Here is a 19,570-nt window from a genome sequence, read left to right as displayed (position 1 = left end):
TCATGATTCGCAAGCTGCGCCTCAGGAATTACCATGATTAAGAACAGGGGGGTGGTGATGAACAGAGTGTCTGAATTAAGCAGACCACTCTTACCCAGTCCAAAGATCAGGGCTTGATCCATCACCATTATTTATCTCACTGCACCATCCCAGCTCAGAACCTGGCTATATGCAAATCAGTCTGTCCCTGGCCCAGTGCATCATGGGAACAGGGCAGACCAAACTACCAAGCCAATTCTTCACCAGAAAGGAGACAAGCTACCGGGGACCGGTTTCTGGCATTTCAGCCGTCTTCGGCCCGGCTTGCTTGAATCCTGATGGTGCAGTGAGAAAGGGACTCATGTCTGAGTATACCCTGCCACACCTATAGTGGCCAAAAACGATTAAGAACAGGGGGGTGGTGATGAACAGAGTGTCTGAATTAAGCAGACCACTCTTACCCAGTCCAAAGATCAGGGCTTGATCCATCACCGTTATTTATCTCACTGCACCATCCCAGCTCAGAACCTGGCTATATGCAAATCAGTCTGTCCCTGGCCCAGTGCATCATGGGAACAGGGCAGACCAAACTACCAAGCCAATTCTTCACCAGAAAGGAGACAAGCTACCGGGGACCGGTTTCTGGCATTTCAGCCGTCTTCGGCCCGGCTTGCTTGAATCCTGATGGTGCAGTGAGAAAGGGACTCATGTCTGAGTATACCCTGCCACACCTATAGTGGCCAAAAACGATTAAGAACAGGGGGGTGGTGATGAACAGAGTGTCTGAATTAAGCAGACCACTCTTACCCAGTCCAAAGATCAGGGCTTGATCCATCACCGTTATTTATCTCACTGCACCATCCCAGCTCAGAACCTGGCTATATGCAAATCAGTCTGTCCCTGGCCCAGTGCATCATGGGAACAGGGCAGACCAAACTACCAAGCCAATTCTTCACCAGAAAGGAGACAAGCTACCGGGGACCGGTTTCTGGCATTTCAGCCGTCTTCGGCCCGGCTTGCTTGAATCCTGATGGTGCAGTGAGAAAGGGACTCATGTCTGAGTATACCCTGCCACACCTATAGTGGCCAAAAACGATTAAGAACAGGGGGGTGGTGATGAACAGAGTGTCTGAATTAAGCAGACCACTCTTACCCAGTCCAAAGATCAGGACTTGATCCATCACCGTTATTTATCTCACTGCACCATCCCAGCTCAGAACCTGGCTATATGCAAATCAGTCTGTCCCTGGCCCAGTGCATCATGGGAACAGGGCAGACCAAACTACCAAGCCAATTCTTCACCAGAAAGGAGACAAGCTACCGGGGACCGGTTTCTGGCATTTCAGCCGTCTTCGGCCCGGCTTGCTTGAATCCTGATGGTGCAGTGAGAAAGGGACTCATGTCTGAGTATACCCTGCCACACCTATAGTGGCCAAAAACGATTAAGAACAGGGGGGTGGTGATGAAACCGGTCCCCGGAAGCTTGTTTCCTTCCCAGTGAAAGAATTGGCTTTGTAGTTTGGTTTGCCCTATTCCCATCATGCACTGGGACAGGAACAGACTAATTTGCATATAGCCAGGTTCTGAGCTGGGATGGTGCAGTGAGCTAAAAAACTGTGTTGGATCTGGCCCTGATCTCTTGACTGGGTGAGAGTATTCTGCTTAATTCAGAAACTCTGTCCATCACCACCGCTTGTTGTTTAATTATTTTGTCCACCATAAGCGTGGAAGGGTATACTCAGATGTGAGTCCCTTGCTCATTGCACCATCAGGATTCAAGCAAGCCGGGCCGAAGACGGCTGTAATGCCAGAAACCGGTCCCCGGAAGCTTGTTTCCTTCCCAGTGAAAGAATTGGCTTTGTAGTTTGGTTTGCCCTGTTCCCATCATGCACTGGGACAGGAACAGACTAATTTGCATATAGCCAGGTTCTGAGCTGGGATGGTGCAGTGAGCTAAAAAACGGTGTTGGATCTAGCCCTGATCTCTTGACTGGGTGAGAGTATTCTGCTTAATTCAGAAACTCTGTCCATCACCACCCCTTGTTGTTTAATTATTTTGTCCACCATAAGCGTGGAAGGGTATACTCAGATGTGAGTCCCTTGCTCATTGCACCATCAGGATTCAAGCAAGCCGGGCCGAAGACGGCTGTAATGCCAGAAACCGGTCCCCGGAAGCTTGTTTCCTTCCCAGTGAAAGAATTGGCTTTGTAGTTTGGTTTGCCCTGTTCCCATCATGCACTGGGACAGGAACAGACTAATTTGCATATAGCCAGGTTCTGAGCTGGGATGGTGCAGTGAGCTAAAAAACGGTGTTGGATCTAGCCCTGATCTCTTGACTGGGTGAGAGTATTCTGCTTAATTCAGAAACTCTGTCCATCACCATCCCTTGTTGTTTAATTATTTTGTCCACCATAAGCGTGGAAGGGTATACTCAGATGTGAGTCCCTTGCTCATTGCACCATCAGGATTCAAGCAAGCCGGGCCGAAGACGGCTGTAATGCCAGAAACCGGTCCCCGGAAGCTTGTTTCCTTCCCAGTGAAAGAATTGGCTTTGTAGTTTGGTTTGCCCTGTTCCCATCATGCACTGGGACAGGAACAGACTAATTTGCATATAGCCAGGTTCTGAGCTGGGATGGTGCAGTGAGCTAAAAAACGGTGTTGGATCTAGCCCTGATCTCTTGACTGGGTGAGAGTATTCTGCTTAATTCAGAAACTCTGTCCATCACCACCCCTTGTTGTTTAATCAGGAATTACCATGGCAACAATATACAAAAGAGTTAACCCTTTCAATCCATGTTGCGCATTCACCAGGACCTCGAGTCAGTCTGAGAAGAATCCTCACAGACTCAGAAGAGAGAGGGACTGGTAAAAGTGGATATATGTAACATGTACTCACTACCTTATTTAAAATGACATATATTGCACAGCCAATCATGTACGCAGATGGCACATAGGAGCACATACACGCACAACTCTGATGCAGAAGCGCAGGCACATCTGCAAAGCTATACCACATTGACTTCACTGACAATGTCTCCATGAACATCCCACTCAGGCAGTGGCTGGAATATTAAAGCAGCGCAAAACCTGACATTTTCAGGGTGGTGTTGTGCAAGATGATGATTGGGAAGGTGTGAGAACAGCCACAGGCTCCTCATGTTAATTGCCATTTCTCAAAGAGCTTGACGACTTTGGCCCTAGAGAGCTTTAGGGTCCTGAGGGTGACTCAGAGAAGCAAAGCTCTCAGGGGGAAGGCTATCCTTGTTATTGATGTAATGTGTTGAAGAGTATTACGAATAGGTTTAGACCGGTGAAGCAAAAATAAGCCTCACAAACAATGCCCAGTAATCTCAATGTGTGTATATTGTATACATCCCTTAAAACCTGTATAAAAAAATAAATGAATTGACCTAGTATTCTAGATATACTGTGACAACATTATTTTCTTTTTTACAGAGTTATAGAAAGCAAGAACCATAAGTTTCAAGTTGGTGAATTTGTTATTTCTTCAGCGGGTTGGACAACACACTCCATTTCGAATGGCACCGGTTTAAACTTGCTGCCTCCAAACTGGCCTGAAAATATCCCAAAATCATTAGCTGTTGGAGCACTTGGCTTGCCAGGGTGAGTATCAAAAAGAAGACACTGATTGCATCAGATGAGGATGTTTAACAACAACTATTAGTTTCTCCCCTGCCATGCACAGTTTTGTCAGCAATGATGTAATTTCAAATGTTGCAGTCATGCAATCAATGGTGCCATAGATCATGCCATGAGCGATGTAATATGTGGGGTAATTAGCTGTGCATAGCTAGGATGCAAGTTATAGTTGCTTTGGGGCATGAGTTATAATTAGATAACTATAGGTGGTGAATTTCAGTGTTTTTTTTAGTTTACAAGTAACTTTTTTTTAAGTTTAAAATGTAACATTGTCACTGAAATTTTCACTTACTATAACGTCTCTTTAACTTGTTTTTTCTGTGAATATATATATATGTGTGTATTACACAGTGTCACTCTCCATCTGCGTAGTTAGATAGGCTAACATTTCCAAAGGAAGAAAACATTTTGTTGTGCTAATAACTTTGGCGCCTGACGAATCTGCAAAAAACTTTCAAAAAAAGATTAATCCACCTCAGCTCCATCTTGGAAAGTTTTGTGCCGATCGGTCGAGTAGGAGCCTATACAAGAAGTGAAATCCCAATATGTTGATTTCCTATGTTAATTCCTGTGAGAAATAGAATAAATGGCGTATCAAAATTATGCCAAATTTGGCAAAAAAGTCAGAACTTTACTGTGAAAGTAAATACATTCAGTCATTTTTTTTAAACCACATTTGAAAAGGTGCTCAGGTTGAGCTTTTGTGGTGCGGGTATGCTGAACGCTTACAGGACCAAATAAAGTCCTCTTGTGAGGAACTGCCATACACTCCAGTGGGAGCCATGATACCCACAAAAACTTAAAGAAAAATAACAATTTCGAGGATTTTGTTTTAAAGCTTATTATTATTTTATTACCACATACGTAGGGCCAACCCCACCTGTGCACACAACTCCATGCCATGTATGCGGCCAGACCCTGCACCAATCCTTGCACCAATCCCTTGCGAGAGACCTACTCCCCTCTAAGCTCATCCTTTGGCCATGCGCAGTGTGGGATTGGGCGCAGGGCATGGCCTGTGACCAGGACTTATGCCCAACCCCCTACATGCGTGCTATCTCACACAGCACAATGTTTTCTGGCATGTGCAGCATGCGGTTGGTCTTGCAGGTCCTGGAGGTAAGCATGGGCGAATTTTGCGAATCTCGCGTTCGCGAATTTTGCGGATTTGCGAACTCGCAATCCGCAAAATCCGCGAATTCTCGCGAATTTGCGGATTTTTTTTTTGTGTGTTCGCGCGGGTTTCTGCCAGTTCGCGAGGGTTTTGTACAATTTCGCAAAACGCGAACTTACCTGTCGGGTCGCAAGTTTCGCGAACTTGTTGTTTCTACATGTCCAGCCTGTTTGGGACACTCTTCTTCATCACTGCCACTCTCTGTCACCACTGCCACTCTCTGACTACTCATGCCACCCTCTGGCCCACCCATGCCACCCTCTGTTTCATCACAGCACCCTCTGGTTGTCCAGTCAGTGTACATTATTGTGGCAACGCAAGCACACCTTCCCTGCCTCAAGTGACCTGAATTAATTTGGGGCTGATTAATGTGTCACAGAATATTTTTTTAGCTGGCACCTGCTTCCTTAGTGCTTCCTGATTAGTGATCTTTTGCACTTGCTAAGTGCTTTCATTGTTGCAAAATTAGTTACAACACCTGCCCTGCCCCAACTGACAATAATGAATTAGGGGCTGATTAATGGATTTGAACTTCCAGCCTGGCTCCTGCTTGTCTCCCTTAGCTGTAATTCAGGACCTTTGTGGCATATGTGTAACTATTCTGAGGTTCAGAGCAGGGTCACATAATAGTTGCAACTAGCAACTGAACTCTGGAGGGGCCCCTCAGGAAGCACTACAGGAAATGGCTACTAATGATGAGCCTGAACTTTTGAACCTGGTAAGTAGTTTCAGTTTTGCTAAAATCGTATTTCTGCAATTTAGCGCTTATTCGCGGGGCGCGAAGTTGTACTGGGAAGCCGCGAACTCACGCGAACAGTGCGAGCAAAATCCGCTGCTCGCGGATTTGCGGATTTTGCGGGAGATTCGCGAATCTCGCGGATTGCGAATTTACCGAAAATCCGCAAAATCCGCGAGCGAAACGGATTTTCCGCCCATGCTTACCTGGAGGCACTCAAGCAAGCTTACTGACTATGTCATAACATCACAATAGCAAAATATAAAAATGAGCCTATTGGCTTGATCAAGGTGTGAGCATATCAATATGTATAAAGTAAGTTTAGCACCTTTATTCAAAAATCACCAATATTTTTTTATAAAATGTATATTTTGGTTCACACAATGCAATCTTTAATAACTGATTATTATTTTTTTTTAAAGTTAATAAAGTCTGAATTCAATAAATAAAATCAACGTCTGTGAGACTTTCATTTAACATAGTTCTTAAAACTGCATTTAGTGGGTTGAAAAATGTAAAAGAATTGACTCAGAGACATTAAAAAAACATATGTTTGGGTGTTTTTTTAACATTTTCAGCCCGCAAATTGCAGTCATAAAAACAACCACAGAGGGCCCTGCATTCCAGCTGAAGAGCACTAAGCTCCAACTAGGAGGGATTTAAAAATATGATAAGTTCTCCTAGGGTCATGGATTTAATGACCCAGGGGATGTAGTGTTTTTTTGTCTTTTTAATGTTGCTGGGGGCTGGTGTACTTCCTGCAGCCCTCCATAACATTTGAAAATTCAGCTTGGAGGTGCCCCTGCCTCTTCCCCTTCTAAGGACATCACCAAGCTAAAAGCAAAAACAAATTAAACAGCCCTTCCAGGGCATTATGGGATGCTTCTTCAGCAGTGAATAGCAAAGCTACTGACGCTCATTTATTATTCATATATATATATACAGAAAGATTTAGCAGCAATGATAACACTTGCATCAATAAAAGAAGTCCCCTCAATTAGCCAAGAGGACAACACAATATCTCCAGAAATGGAAATCGACTTCTGTAAGACTCTTGGAATAGCGACAAACTTAGGAGGCAATAGCGGATTGAAAAGAAATTCGAAATTCTGTCCGCAACTTCCACCAGGCAATAAAATGGATTTATTTCAAGAACTAATGGTCGAAGAAATAACAAAAATTGCTGATAAATCAGCAAGAAATGGGAAAAAGAAAAAACTAAATCTCTCTCCAAAAGATATTAAGCCATGGAGGAAGTGAAAAACGATACATCGATAATTATCAAATCATCTGATAAAGGTGGCAACCTCGTCATACAAAATGTCTCAAGTTACATTGAGGAAGCAAATAGACAGTTAAAAGGTCAAGAACACTATGAAAAATTAACAAAAAATCCCATGGAAGAATGGACCTGTGAGTATCATTCCATGCTGTTGAACTGGAAAGACAGGGGTCTACTTGACTTTGACTAGTATTGCTACCTGAAAACGGACAATCCAATCATGGCAACTATATACTTTTTACCAAAAGTTCATAAGTCACTTGAATGTCCACCAGGGAGACCGATTGTGAGTTCGATAGGATCACTATTGGAATCTACCTCAAGATTTGTAGACATTTTTCTTATGAACTATGTAACAAGCTTACCTTCCTTTCTAAGGGACACAATGGATTTCTTACACAAAATTTCTATATGTGAATGGAGACCAACCTATCTAATGGCAACCATCGATGTTGCATCGCTCTACACCTCAATCCGTCACGAGGATGGTATTGGGGTGGTAAGGAAAGCACTGGAAACACGCTCCGTGAACCTACTTGAACACACAACTATGTTACTTGATATACTCCATTACTGCTTGACCCATAATGTTTTTCTGTTTTTGGGGGGGGTATACCTCCAGAAACAGGGGACTGCAATGGGGACATCATTTGCACCCACTTATGCAAATCTTTTGATGGGGGCTTGGGAGAGCGAAGTGATAAGAAATGATCAAGAGAATCCGGAGGGGCCGAAAATTAGACTTTGGTGTCGTTTCATAGACAATTTTTTTGTCATATGGGACGGAAATGAGAACTCACTAGAAACTTTCATTGGATCTCTAGACAACAATGAGTATAATTTGAAATTCACTTTAACAATCAGTCCTCACTCCCTGATCTTCCTAGATGTGGAAATATCCGAGAAAGACAATAAACTGTGCTCCGAAATCCACAGAAACCCGACTGCATGTAACAGCATTGTACATGCAAATAGTGGACATCCCATGAGACTAAAATGGAGCATTCCATATGGCCAAATGTTGAGAGCGAAGAGAAACTGTTCCAAACAGGAAGATCTAGATAAAATGAGCACAAGGTTCCTACAAAGGGGATACACTGAGGAAGTAATATCTTCTGCGAGAAACAGGATGCATCTAAAGAACAGGACTGATTTATTAACTCCAAAAAACAAGAGGCCTAAGACCAACTTGGAACATTAGACGAATCAAGGGAATGAGATAACTAGACTCATTATGGACTTCAACGATCAGAGCACCAATATGAAAAAAGCCCTTCAAAGACATTGGCGAGTTCTACTTTTGGACGACACTTTAAAAGAGACCTTGACAAAACATCCAAGTATCACATATCGGAAGACCTCTTCCCTAAGGGGCCTTTTAACACAAAGTCATTTGGAACTACGGGAAGAGAGCAAACAGACGTGGTTAACCACACCAGGTTTTTGGAGATACTACAAGTGCAAGGCCTGTGAGCACGGAACAAACATCAAAAACTATAAACTGCAAAACGGCAAAACAGAAACAATTCAGGACCACATCACATGTGACTCGAAGTGTGTGGTGTATAGGCTACAGTGTCCTTGTGGCAAGTTCTATATCGGGAGCACTGTAAATAAACTAAAATTAAGAATACTTCAACACCTGAGGGCCATTAAGAACAAGGACCCATGCTACCCGATGGCCACACATTTTGCTAAATATCATCAGAGCAATCCCGCCCTACTAAAATACTCAGGGATCAAACTGAGCAAAATCTCTGAAAGAGGCGGTGACCAAACTGTACAACTAAGATGATTGGAATCCAGGATGATATTGAGCATGGGAACTGAGGTGCCGTTTGGGCATAATCTGGATGCCGAACTACATGTACATCTGTAGATCTATATATTTGTAGATAGAAATTGATGGAACTATGGGGTTGGAATTCTTCACTACAGAACTGTGTGGACTAATGTACATAATGTATATAATGATGTGTAAGATGTTGGATACAGCACATACTAGAAGCCAAAATAAGTTTAACTAATCTAAAAAAAAAAATAAAAAAAAATCTTTTTCTACATACAGGACATAATCAGGGAAGGTAAAAAGTAATAATCAACACAATACATTGCGTAGAATGAATTAAGGGATATAGAACTGGTTGATATAGGTACTTCACAGATATTATGTTTTCATATATCCCGATAATCGAGCGCGATTGGCCAAATGGTTGAAAATGACTTGAATATGTATATAATTGTAAATAGAAGATCTGAATATCGGCTATAATTTGAAATGTTGTACATCTATTTAGGAAACTTTTTTGATTTGGCTAAATAATGGAGAAGTCTACAACAACAATGAAATATAAATTCACCATCCCTGTTATAAGATTAGTACTTTACTGAAATGAGTGAGGAACATGTAATCAGTTCAATCTACACTGTATATAGAATAGGATGGGAATGATTAGACAATTGTGTCATTGTAAATACTTCATTATATTTTGAGAATGGTATGGTTAAAATGCGTACTTCACGATAATTGTAAAAACTCACAAAATGGCCACGAGTATGTGCTGGCCAAAAACAGACTGAGCAGGGTTGAAGGTCCAGATGACCATGGAAAGGGTAGAGGGTACTTATACACAGCACTGTATTTAAAATCAGGTCTAGATCTAGGGACTCTATGGTCCAGTTGAAGGTAGGAAGCCGAAACGCGTAGACCGTCCATTTTGATGCACTTTTGCTTTGCACATGGTGTGTAAATAAAATAGTGGAGAAGCTATCTGTTGCTGTGCCGTGTCTTTATCTACGAGAGTCGTGGGGAGAAGAAGCTGATGATATATATATATATATATATATATATATATATATATATATATATATATATATATATATATATATATATATATATATATATGTTCAAAAGTACCAGGTTCCCAAAGTGAAAGGACCACCAGGAAGATTCTTTCAGAAAACACCAGGTTTATTTCACAGCTTGCTCGTGGCAGGTAACAGGTAAACCGCTTCGAAAATCCATGCTGCCAGACGCGTTTCGGGATAAACCAACTCCCTTCTTCTGTGGCGCTGTGTGCTTGACACGTGAACTGTCATCTGACAACCTTCATTAAAGATTTCAGCAAAATCAACCTGTTGTGGGCCTTTCCGTTTTGGGTAAACTTGTTTGATGGATTTATAACGGCGAGCCTACGCCGTGGAAAGAGCCCCGCTGCGCAGTGGCAGACCCTTCGAGACGCTTGAGATGCGGACCGGCTTAAAAGGGACAGGAGCTGTTTTGGAGGTATTAAAGTGCCAGTGAACACGAAGAAGAATGCACAAGGACCCACTGGGGTGATATTTGAACTGTTATTATCTGGGGTGCACCGCAATCTCACTGAAGAAAAACCGGAGTACCACAAATACCATAAAGCCATGCAATTGGCCACGCCCACTTGGCAGGTATTTAGAAGAACGCAGGTGCTTCGAAAAACTGTTGGTGCATGCCTAAGAAATCAAGCCCAAGAAGAAGTGCAGGAGCACGAAACGCGTCAGCTTTTATTGTTTGCCTTGCCATGCCTTTGACTTTTCATCTGACATCCTTCATTAAAGATTTCAGCATAATCAACCTGTTGTGGGCCTTTCCGTCTTGGGTAACCTTGTTTGATGGATTTATAACGGCGAGCCTACGCCGTGGAAAGAGCCCCGCTGCGCAGTGGCAGACCCTTCGAGACGCTTGAGATGCGGACCGGCTTAAAAGGGACAGGAGCTGTTTTGGAGGTATTAAAGTGCCAGTGAACACGAAGAAGGATGCACAAGGACCCACTGGGGTGATATTTGAACTGTTATTATCTGGGGTGCACCGCAATCTCACTGAAGAAAAACCGGAGTACCACAAATACCATAAGGCCATGCAATTGGCCACGCCCACTTGGCAGGTATTTAGAAGAACGCAGGTGCTTCGAAAAACTGTTGGTGCATGCCTAAGGAAATCAAGCCCAAGATGAAGTGCAGGAGCACGAAACGCGTCTGCTTTTATTGTTTGCCTTGCCATGCCTTTGTCTTTTCATCTGACAACCTTCATTAAAGATTTCAGCAAAATCAACCTGTTGTGGGCCTTTCCGTTTTGGGTAACCTTGTTTGATGGATTTTTATATATATATATGTATATATTTATATATATATTTGCCACACTTTCAAAACAGAAAAAGTCGATGCTGTGTCTGTCCACAGAATAATTTTAATGCCAGCTGGTAATGCTAGATGCGTTTCGCCTGTCCTGCAGGCTTGTTCACTAGCAAGTCAATAACGTTTTTTTATCATTTTTATTACACACAGTAACTAATACGTTAAAAATTAAAAACAACAGAGATGCAGGAGGAACCTATAAATGTGTATGTAAGTCTTCTTCCATGTTGATACCTTCTGGGGTCTTGGTATTTAGTTTAATGATGTACCTGGATTAAAGTCTGTTGTTTTGAACTTTTCTGTATAACACAAGCACTCTAAGGCAGATGATTGAATATGTAAGAAATGTACCGTTAAGGTGGAATATGGTTACATGAAGGCTTTTAGAATAATTATGATCCATATGAATTCGGATTAGCCCACTTGGGCCTAATTGTGGGTACTGCAACATTAGAAAGTATATTGGTTGATGCCTAATGATTTTACCTAGTGCATTAGATATTTTATTACATTTTGCCGCGTGTATAGAATTGAACTAGAACAGCTATTCTGTGCAATGTAAAACCTATGCAGGTTCAGAGCTAGACCACTAAGGTCAGAACTCCAGTCAAGTATGGTGCGCGCATAGCATATTAGCTATTGTAAATAATACGAGCGAAACAAATGAGCACTTGAAGTTGTTATTGTACATTCTATCTATGCAGCAGGTTTCATGAATTTAGACAAAAAACGCAAGTAACAACTCACATCATTGTAATTATGTTTGCACCTTATGTATGTGTTAACAAACTACCAGTCTGTTGTCTCACTTTAGTGTTGTAGTTTATCATGTGACAGGTTCCCACTCACAGTTAAAAATGCAAAGAAAACTTTCTTGACTTGCTAGTGAACAAGCCTGCAGGACAGGTGAAACGCGTCTAGCATTACCAGCTGGCATTAAAATTATTCTGCGCACAGACACAGCGTCAACTTTTTCTGTTTTGAAAGTGCGGCGAATTAATGACTGGGAGGTCCATTTCGTCAACGCGCCCTATGATTTGGAGGCAGCGGGCTATCCTAATCCAGTGTGGAGTATATATATATATATATATATATATTCACTGAAAAAACTATAGGTTTCACACCAGTTATAGTTAGGTGGAAATTTTACTCGCATAAAACCATTGAAATTCCCACGTTATAGTTAGTTGGACTCACTATAACTTGCGCGTGCAATGCACTGCTGATGACGTCACATATTACATCACTCATGACATGGTCAGTGACATCACTCATGACATCACTGATGACATCTCAAATGACATCACTGATGACAACATCCTTGTGACAAAGTGGCAGACCTCCTATCAGCATATCAGCATAAAATAACCTTTGACACACACATTCAAAAATAGAAACTAACATTTTCTTAAAGGAGAAACCAATACCAATTACAACAACTTATTAGGTAATTTCAACATCTACATACACATCCACTCATTCACCAACAGTTCTATATAGTCACTCATGCATGTACTTACTCGTCATATGTACTCATACACCTATACATCCTGTTACACACTAATACTCATCCATATAGTTACTCACACACAAATTCACACATGCAAATAAACTATCAAAAAACCATTTACTTGATTATACTGCTATATACACACCACTACACATACTTCTACAGAAACGGAAACATATTTACTCTCTTAAACAATCAATTATAAAAACACATACTCACTAACCCACCCATACACACAATCATCCATCCATACAGTCTTGCACACATGCTTTCTTCAAAATACATACAAATAGTGAGTCATTCATTCATGCATCTGTGCTCTAAGTAATATCCCCCACCGAACCATACAGACACTGATACTGATACCCAAAAAACAACTCATAACTCATATACACACTCATGTAGCTACTCACCAACCCATGCAGCCACTTATACACAAAGTGAGACACAGATACAGATATTTAAATATTTAAACATTACTCGCTAATATATGTATTCACTAAGATACATTTAATAAGTCAGTTAACCAATCAATTTTACACAAAAAAAACATCCATTTAGACATTTATTTACCCATTTATTCTTCCATCAACCTTTAGATATACATATATAAAAATGTTTCCTGCAGTAACCTGTGATGTACGAGGGACTGAATGGAGTGTGCTTATATATATATATATATATATATATATATATATATATATATATATATATATATATATATATCAACGCTCCAGACTGCACCTTCACTCTGCACTCCCGGGCGGGTGCCCGAACTCGGCAGTGCTTGCCGGGAGTAAATTCACGCTGCCAATTCCGTCAATTACGAACAGAAATACGGGCACTCAGGAAGCATACATTGAAAATGATTTATTCAGCAAAGGTATGAGAAACAGACGCCTTTCGGATTGCTCCTTCGTCAGTGTTATATCGGCTGGTAACTCTTGTGAACTGTATTGAATATGTAGCTGTTTATGATGCATCGAATGATAGAGTATGAGTTTAGAATGCTTCCTTTTTCAAGTTTTTTCTTTTTTTTATGCATGACATAGGTTACTAATTTTGGGGTAATATTAGAAGAACTGTGATAACTCGATACCCAGTGGTTTACTCACGGTTATTAATTTATGCTGATACACGGCTTGATAGCATTGTCCACTTAAGGGGCCTATGGCTCGAATATGGGAGCTGCATTTGATCTCTTTTGAAATTCTTTTGAATTACCTTTATTGACAACTTGACCCCGTTAATATGTGGACCTTTGCCGATCCACGGCTAGATCTTTTACATTACCGGTTGATGTTGACCACTCTGGTGATATTTTAAGAGGAATAACACAGGTGCACAGATGTATAATATAACTAGTACATCATAAACCCCAAGTTTTCTATGTTCATGCATAGCCTGTATTGTAACATTGACTGTGTTAAAATGGCTGCCATTGTCGTAAGTATGTTGGTGAGTTGACCCGTCCTCGCTGTTGTTTGTTCAGTGACGCGAGAACATTTAAAATGGTGTCTGACTAACAGCCGATTTAACACTTACGAAGGAGCAATCCGAAACGCGTCTGTTTCTCATACCTTTGCTGAATAAATCATTTTCAATGTATGCTTCCTGAGTGCCCGTATTTCTGTTCGGAATTGACGGAATTGGCAGCGTGAATTTACTCGCGGCAAGCACGGCCGCGTTCGGGCACCCGCCCGGGAGTGCAGAGTGAAGGTGCAGTCTGGAAAGTTGATTTTAAGAACTCTGCACCGCCGTAGCAGTAAAGGAGCCCATGATACTTGGAGGATACTACACCCACCACGATTTGGGAGGAGTCTCAATTGGTGGACTGACACAGTGGCATTTTCTCGAAGCAATCATTGGAGCGGCACAGGACTACGGCAAGGCGTGTGAAGCTGCATCGATACAGTGAGTAGACATTTACCTCACTTTTTCAGCTAAAATTTTGGTATGTTTGACAAGTCAGACCGCCGCGAAGCGGCGCTTGATATTTTTAAAAAACAAATCAGTAGCTGTGAAGCCAGTGGCGTTAACCACAGGAAGCAATGGCCGTAACCAGCTACAACAACAATTCCTGAAACTCGAGATGCTATGCGAGAGGGAGATAAGGAAATGGTGGGAGGCTACCTGATCAGAAAAACCTAGCTCCGTGGGGGGGCAAAATCAAGCCACCAGAAAACGAAGACGAACCAGGAGAGGCGGCGGGAAGGGGAAGAGGCAGAGGAAAAACAGTGCAGCGAGCGACCGGCAGCAACAGGGGCAACAGATGGTAGAGTCAGATGTTGGGACCAACCTTACCATCATCAACTTGACTCCCAATGAACTCTCCTCTACACAAGAGAAGACACTGCAATTAGGACTAACGTTCTGCCCTGATGACAAATTTGAATTTACCCAAACTAGAATCAACTGTCTAAGTTCACCCGTAAAATGAAATTACACAAATGGCATAAAATGAAACCTTCCATGATAGAAGCCAGGAAATTGAAATCGAAATCTTTAGTCAAAGACACTGACATTCTGGCTATCAATGACCTAAGCATGGTGGAACTATTGGAAGACCTACGCACAGAGAACCAGAGCGATGAACAATCACAAACTGATGTAGCTCTAAGATCAAGGAAAATTGGCGTTGATCAAGAGGCACCAGTGACTGCGTTTAAGCCTCCTTCCCAATTTAATGACGCCACCGACACCTTCTCTGATGCTGTCCAAAGAGATCTGAATAAACTCAGATACAGGAACAACGCCGCACCTTCGAGGTGCCAGAATTTGACTAAAGAACAGAAAGACATCCTAAGCGCCATCAGCAAAAATGAAAATATTATCTGCAAACCCTCGGACAAGGGGGGCAACATTGTCCTCCTAACGAGAGAACAATATTGCCGTGAATCATTACGACAACTCAATGATGGCAGATATTATTAGAAGAGGACAAAAGAACAATATCTTGAAAGTATTTCTTCCTATCATGAATTGATCACCAAGTGGAGAACTCTTTCTATGCTCGAAAAAGATGACTTCCTGTTTTTGAAAAACTATGAACCTGTGATCCCGACCTTTTATCAACTTCCCAAAGTGCATAAAAATCTGGTGAATCCACCGGGCAGACCCATCGTGTCATCCAAAGGAGGACTGACCGAGAACCTCTCTAAATATATAGATTCATTCCTTTTTCAGTTGGTGATTGAACTTGACTCTTATGTCAAAGACTCCAAGGATTTTATTGTACAATTGAACAGTATTGACTGGGATCCAACATTTTTATTGATCACCCTTAACATCACAAGTCTATACACCTGTATAGACCATTCCTTGGGCATCCAAGCCATTACTTATTTCCTGAGAAAGAGACCTTTGAAATTTGCAGAACATAATACCATGTTACTGGAATTCGTAAAATTTTGTCTGCACAATAAAAAAAAATTGTTTCAGGGTGACCTGTTCAGGCAGATCTCAGGGACTGCGATGGGCACCTGTTTCGCCCCCAGCTATGCGAACTTGTTCGTAGGCTGGTGGGAGGAGCAGGTGGCCTTTACTGGCACACATGCCAGGTGGGTCGAGAATGTGGTTGTGTGGCGTCGATATATCGACGATCTTTTCCTGATCTGGAAGGGCTCTTCCAGTCAGGCAGAGGAGTTTATTAATGACCTGAATAATAACTCCCTCAACCTCAAATTTACACATGAGATGAGTGCCACCTCAGTCAATTACCTAGATCTAAAAGTATTTGTGAGAGAGGGTGTTCTCAGTACAGAACTCTATATGAAGCATACTGCTGGCAATTCCACCCTACACGCACGGAGTAGCCACTCCCCTAATCTGATTAAAAGTATCCCATATGGGGAACTTCTCCGATTAAAACGTAATTGTACACATGATTCTGATTTTGAGAAAGCGGCAACTGACTGTATATCCAGATTCAAAATCAGAGGATATGAGGAAGGGCTTTTAACATCAGCCTATACGAAGGTTCAGGCCAAATCGCGGGCCGATCTTTTGGAGGATCAGGGTGGCAACACAGGGAGGGTCAAAGCCAACAAAAAGGATCACCAAGCCCAGTTTTGGATGATTACTGGCTATTCTGAGGATCCACAGAAGACGTATCTTCAAGCGTAACTGGCACATCCTACAGACTGGTCCAGTTATAGGCTCGGATGTCCCAGAATCACCACTGATGACCTTTCGTAAATCGAGGTCCCTTAAGGACATCTTAGTACAGAGTCATCTGCCACCCATAGTGCCACGAACAGGAACACTCAAAGATATGAAGGGCTTTTTTCCCCTGTGGGAAATTTAGGGCAGAGGGGAGAATGTTTGAAATGCATACCCATTAATTGCTTTGTTTAAAAAGCAATTACAAAGCAATTAATGGGTATGCATTTCAAACATTCTCCCCTTTTTTCCTACGGCACATTGGTCCACATTTGCCAGTTGTCTTTGTTCCTACAGTTCGGCTCAATGCTGCCAAGGGACACATGAGAATATATCCAGCACTACCTGTACTTCTGCTCGGATATTCAAAGAACGCCCTCCCCGTATGTTCCACTGAAAACCAGCCCCAACAACCCATTCCACCTATCTTTCAGAGGCTTTGTTACATTCAGGCAATTCTATTTTTAAGTCCTGATGAGGATCCCCGTTATGTAATTGAGCAAAGGGATCGAAACGTCGACACCCATGAGTGCGCATACATGTAATATTTCAAATGTGATTTTATATGTTCCACTCCAGGCGACACTGTCATTATCCTCTATTGCTTACAGTGCCCTGTTTTGCTCCTTTTCTTGCCTGAAAACACCCCTTTCACTCTTTTCTACCTCCTAGTACGGCACAGGCTTGTGCCACGCTACTTGTGTAGAAACATATTGTGATTATATTTGACATTGTTTGATAAATAAATTCCTTGTCCGGCTGGGCAAGGAGACTTTAACGTATAGTAGCCTATTGTGTTTTATACTGTATTGTGATGATTCTAAATAAGCTAGGAACCTCTGTTTCCATAACTTAGTTATACCCATGGTTCTTAGCTACCCTCTGGGTCCCCCTTGTTTTTCAAAAATACTAGTCTGTACAGATCACTTTCTAATGCCATTCCATGTATCCCTTTCTATTGCCCATCTGGTTCTACTACATCTAAGAATAATCTAGGCTCTAGTGGGAAATCCTTAAGTCCAGTCTATCACGTTTGTTTTCTCAAATTGAGGTGATTACCTCGGAAGGAATGGAGGATGCAATCACTTCCTTCAACAAGTCCCTAATACAAGGCTTTGATAAACCAGCTTCTTCCAAAACGTATTATAGTAAGTGAACTGCACTTTCAGCAAACTGGTTTACACCTAGTCTTCAGGAAGAAAAACTTAAGTGCAAACAACTCGAAAAGCAGCGGCGAAGGTACTAAGGCATTGAGGACAATTTGGGTTATAGCACTGCCCTCAAACAGTTCCGAGAAATATAAAAAAAAGCTCAAATTGTTTTATTTTCTTTACAAACTGCAGCCACCGACAATGCTCCCAGAATGGTTTTCAAAATCGTCAAAATGTGTTTGCAGCCAGAGGCCCACAAACAAAGTTTTCCTTCATCCCAGTCTCTGGTAGAGGACGTTTCCCTATTCATCCACATGAAAGTGCAATGTCCCTATCCCCAAGTTATCTTCAGCAGTCTTTCCAGACAAGACTGTATTGCGGCTTGAGTAGTTTGATAAAATCTCAATAGCAGATTCTGAGCACATAATTCATAAACTCAAAACCGGTTTGCCTCTTGACCCCTGTCCCCACTTTATGCTCACCAAAGCGACCCCTGCCATTAATACACAAAGTAATGCCCTTTTTAACCTGTCCTTAAAATGTGATAAGGTGTCTCTAAGTTGGGAAAAGGCACTGGTAATTCCTCTGTTAAAAAAAAAAAATGCCAACCCAAGCACCTTGATTAATTACAGGCCCATCTCTCTCCTGCCACATTTTGACAAGATGATCGAATCCCTGGTGAATCGTCAGATCAACAGCTATGTGGAACAAAACAGGATTCTTCAGCCTACCCACTAGGGCTTCCCTGATGGTTTCAGCATGGAATTAACCCTTCTTGAAGTCACCAAACATATCTGAGGCAACCTCAGCTCGGGGCAGATGGTGATGGTCATCTTATTATATCTTTCTGCCGCCTTCGATACTGTGTGGCATAAGATCCTTTTACAAAGGCTGCAGCAGGAGGGAATTACGGGCTGCACTCTAAAATGGCTTCGCTCCTATCTAGCAGACAGACAGCAGGCGGACTTTCGCTCTCCCTTTACCTCCTAGTCTAGAGCCATAAGTTGTGGTGTTCTTCGGGGTTCATCATTTAGCCAACTCTTTTTAACATATATCTGGCCCCATTAGCTTTGGTTGGCAAGGTTAGGGTATGAACATCATATCTTACACAGACGATAGACAACTAATGCTATCCTTCCATCAGTTCAATGAAACTGTAATTGGGGACTTTCAGGGCTGTCTTGCCACCATTTCTCAATGGAAATATAACAGCAGTTTACAACTCCATTCCGACAAAACAGAAATTTTGATGCATGGCTCTTCCTTCCCCTTAATGCACTGTGCCTTTGGCCTTCTGACTAAGGGCCTGCTCTCACCCCTTGCACAGTTGTTTTGTCAAGAATCTGGGGTTCCTGATGGATATTGCACTTTCTTTCAGACCCCACGTCAAGGCCACTGCAGGTACCTGTTCCAGTTTATTGAAATCTCTAAGAACGCATTTAAAATATCTTCCCCTAGACACTCATAAAGGGATTTTACATGTGCTAATCACCTCCAGGTTGGATTATACCAATGTACTTTATCTAGGTAACCTCCAGAATCTGCTGTCTTGACTGCAGTGTGTACAAAATGCTGCAACCAGGCTCATTTTGAATATCCGCAAATGTAATTCTATGAGACATGGGTTCAAAGACTTATACTGGCTACCGATCAATTCTAAGATAAAATTCAGAAAGCTTATGATCACTCACAGAGCACTCCACCAGAAGGGTCCTAATTACATTCAAGACAAGCTTACACACTAGTCT

General features: G+C 42.0%; 1 protein-coding gene across 1 annotated transcript in view; it reads left to right on the top strand.

The window, feature by feature from the left end:
- Positions 1 to 19,570, top strand: part of LOC147666168 (prostaglandin reductase 1-like) — a 391,471-nt gene that overhangs the window by 197,603 nt on the left and 174,298 nt on the right. The window contains exon 6 of the mRNA XM_086949249.1: positions 3,435 to 3,602. Coding sequence (XP_086805375.1) covers positions 3,435 to 3,602 — 168 coding nt within the window. The remainder of the gene's footprint in view (positions 1 to 3,434; positions 3,603 to 19,570) is intronic.

This window comes from Lissotriton vulgaris, unplaced genomic scaffold (genome assembly GCF_964263255.1).
Source record: "Lissotriton vulgaris unplaced genomic scaffold, aLisVul1.2 SCAFFOLD_1179, whole genome shotgun sequence".
Classification (NCBI taxonomy): domain Eukaryota; kingdom Metazoa; phylum Chordata; class Amphibia; order Caudata; family Salamandridae; genus Lissotriton; species Lissotriton vulgaris.
Note: the sequence above shows the minus strand (reverse complement) of the source record. Positions and strands in the feature narration are given on the sequence as shown.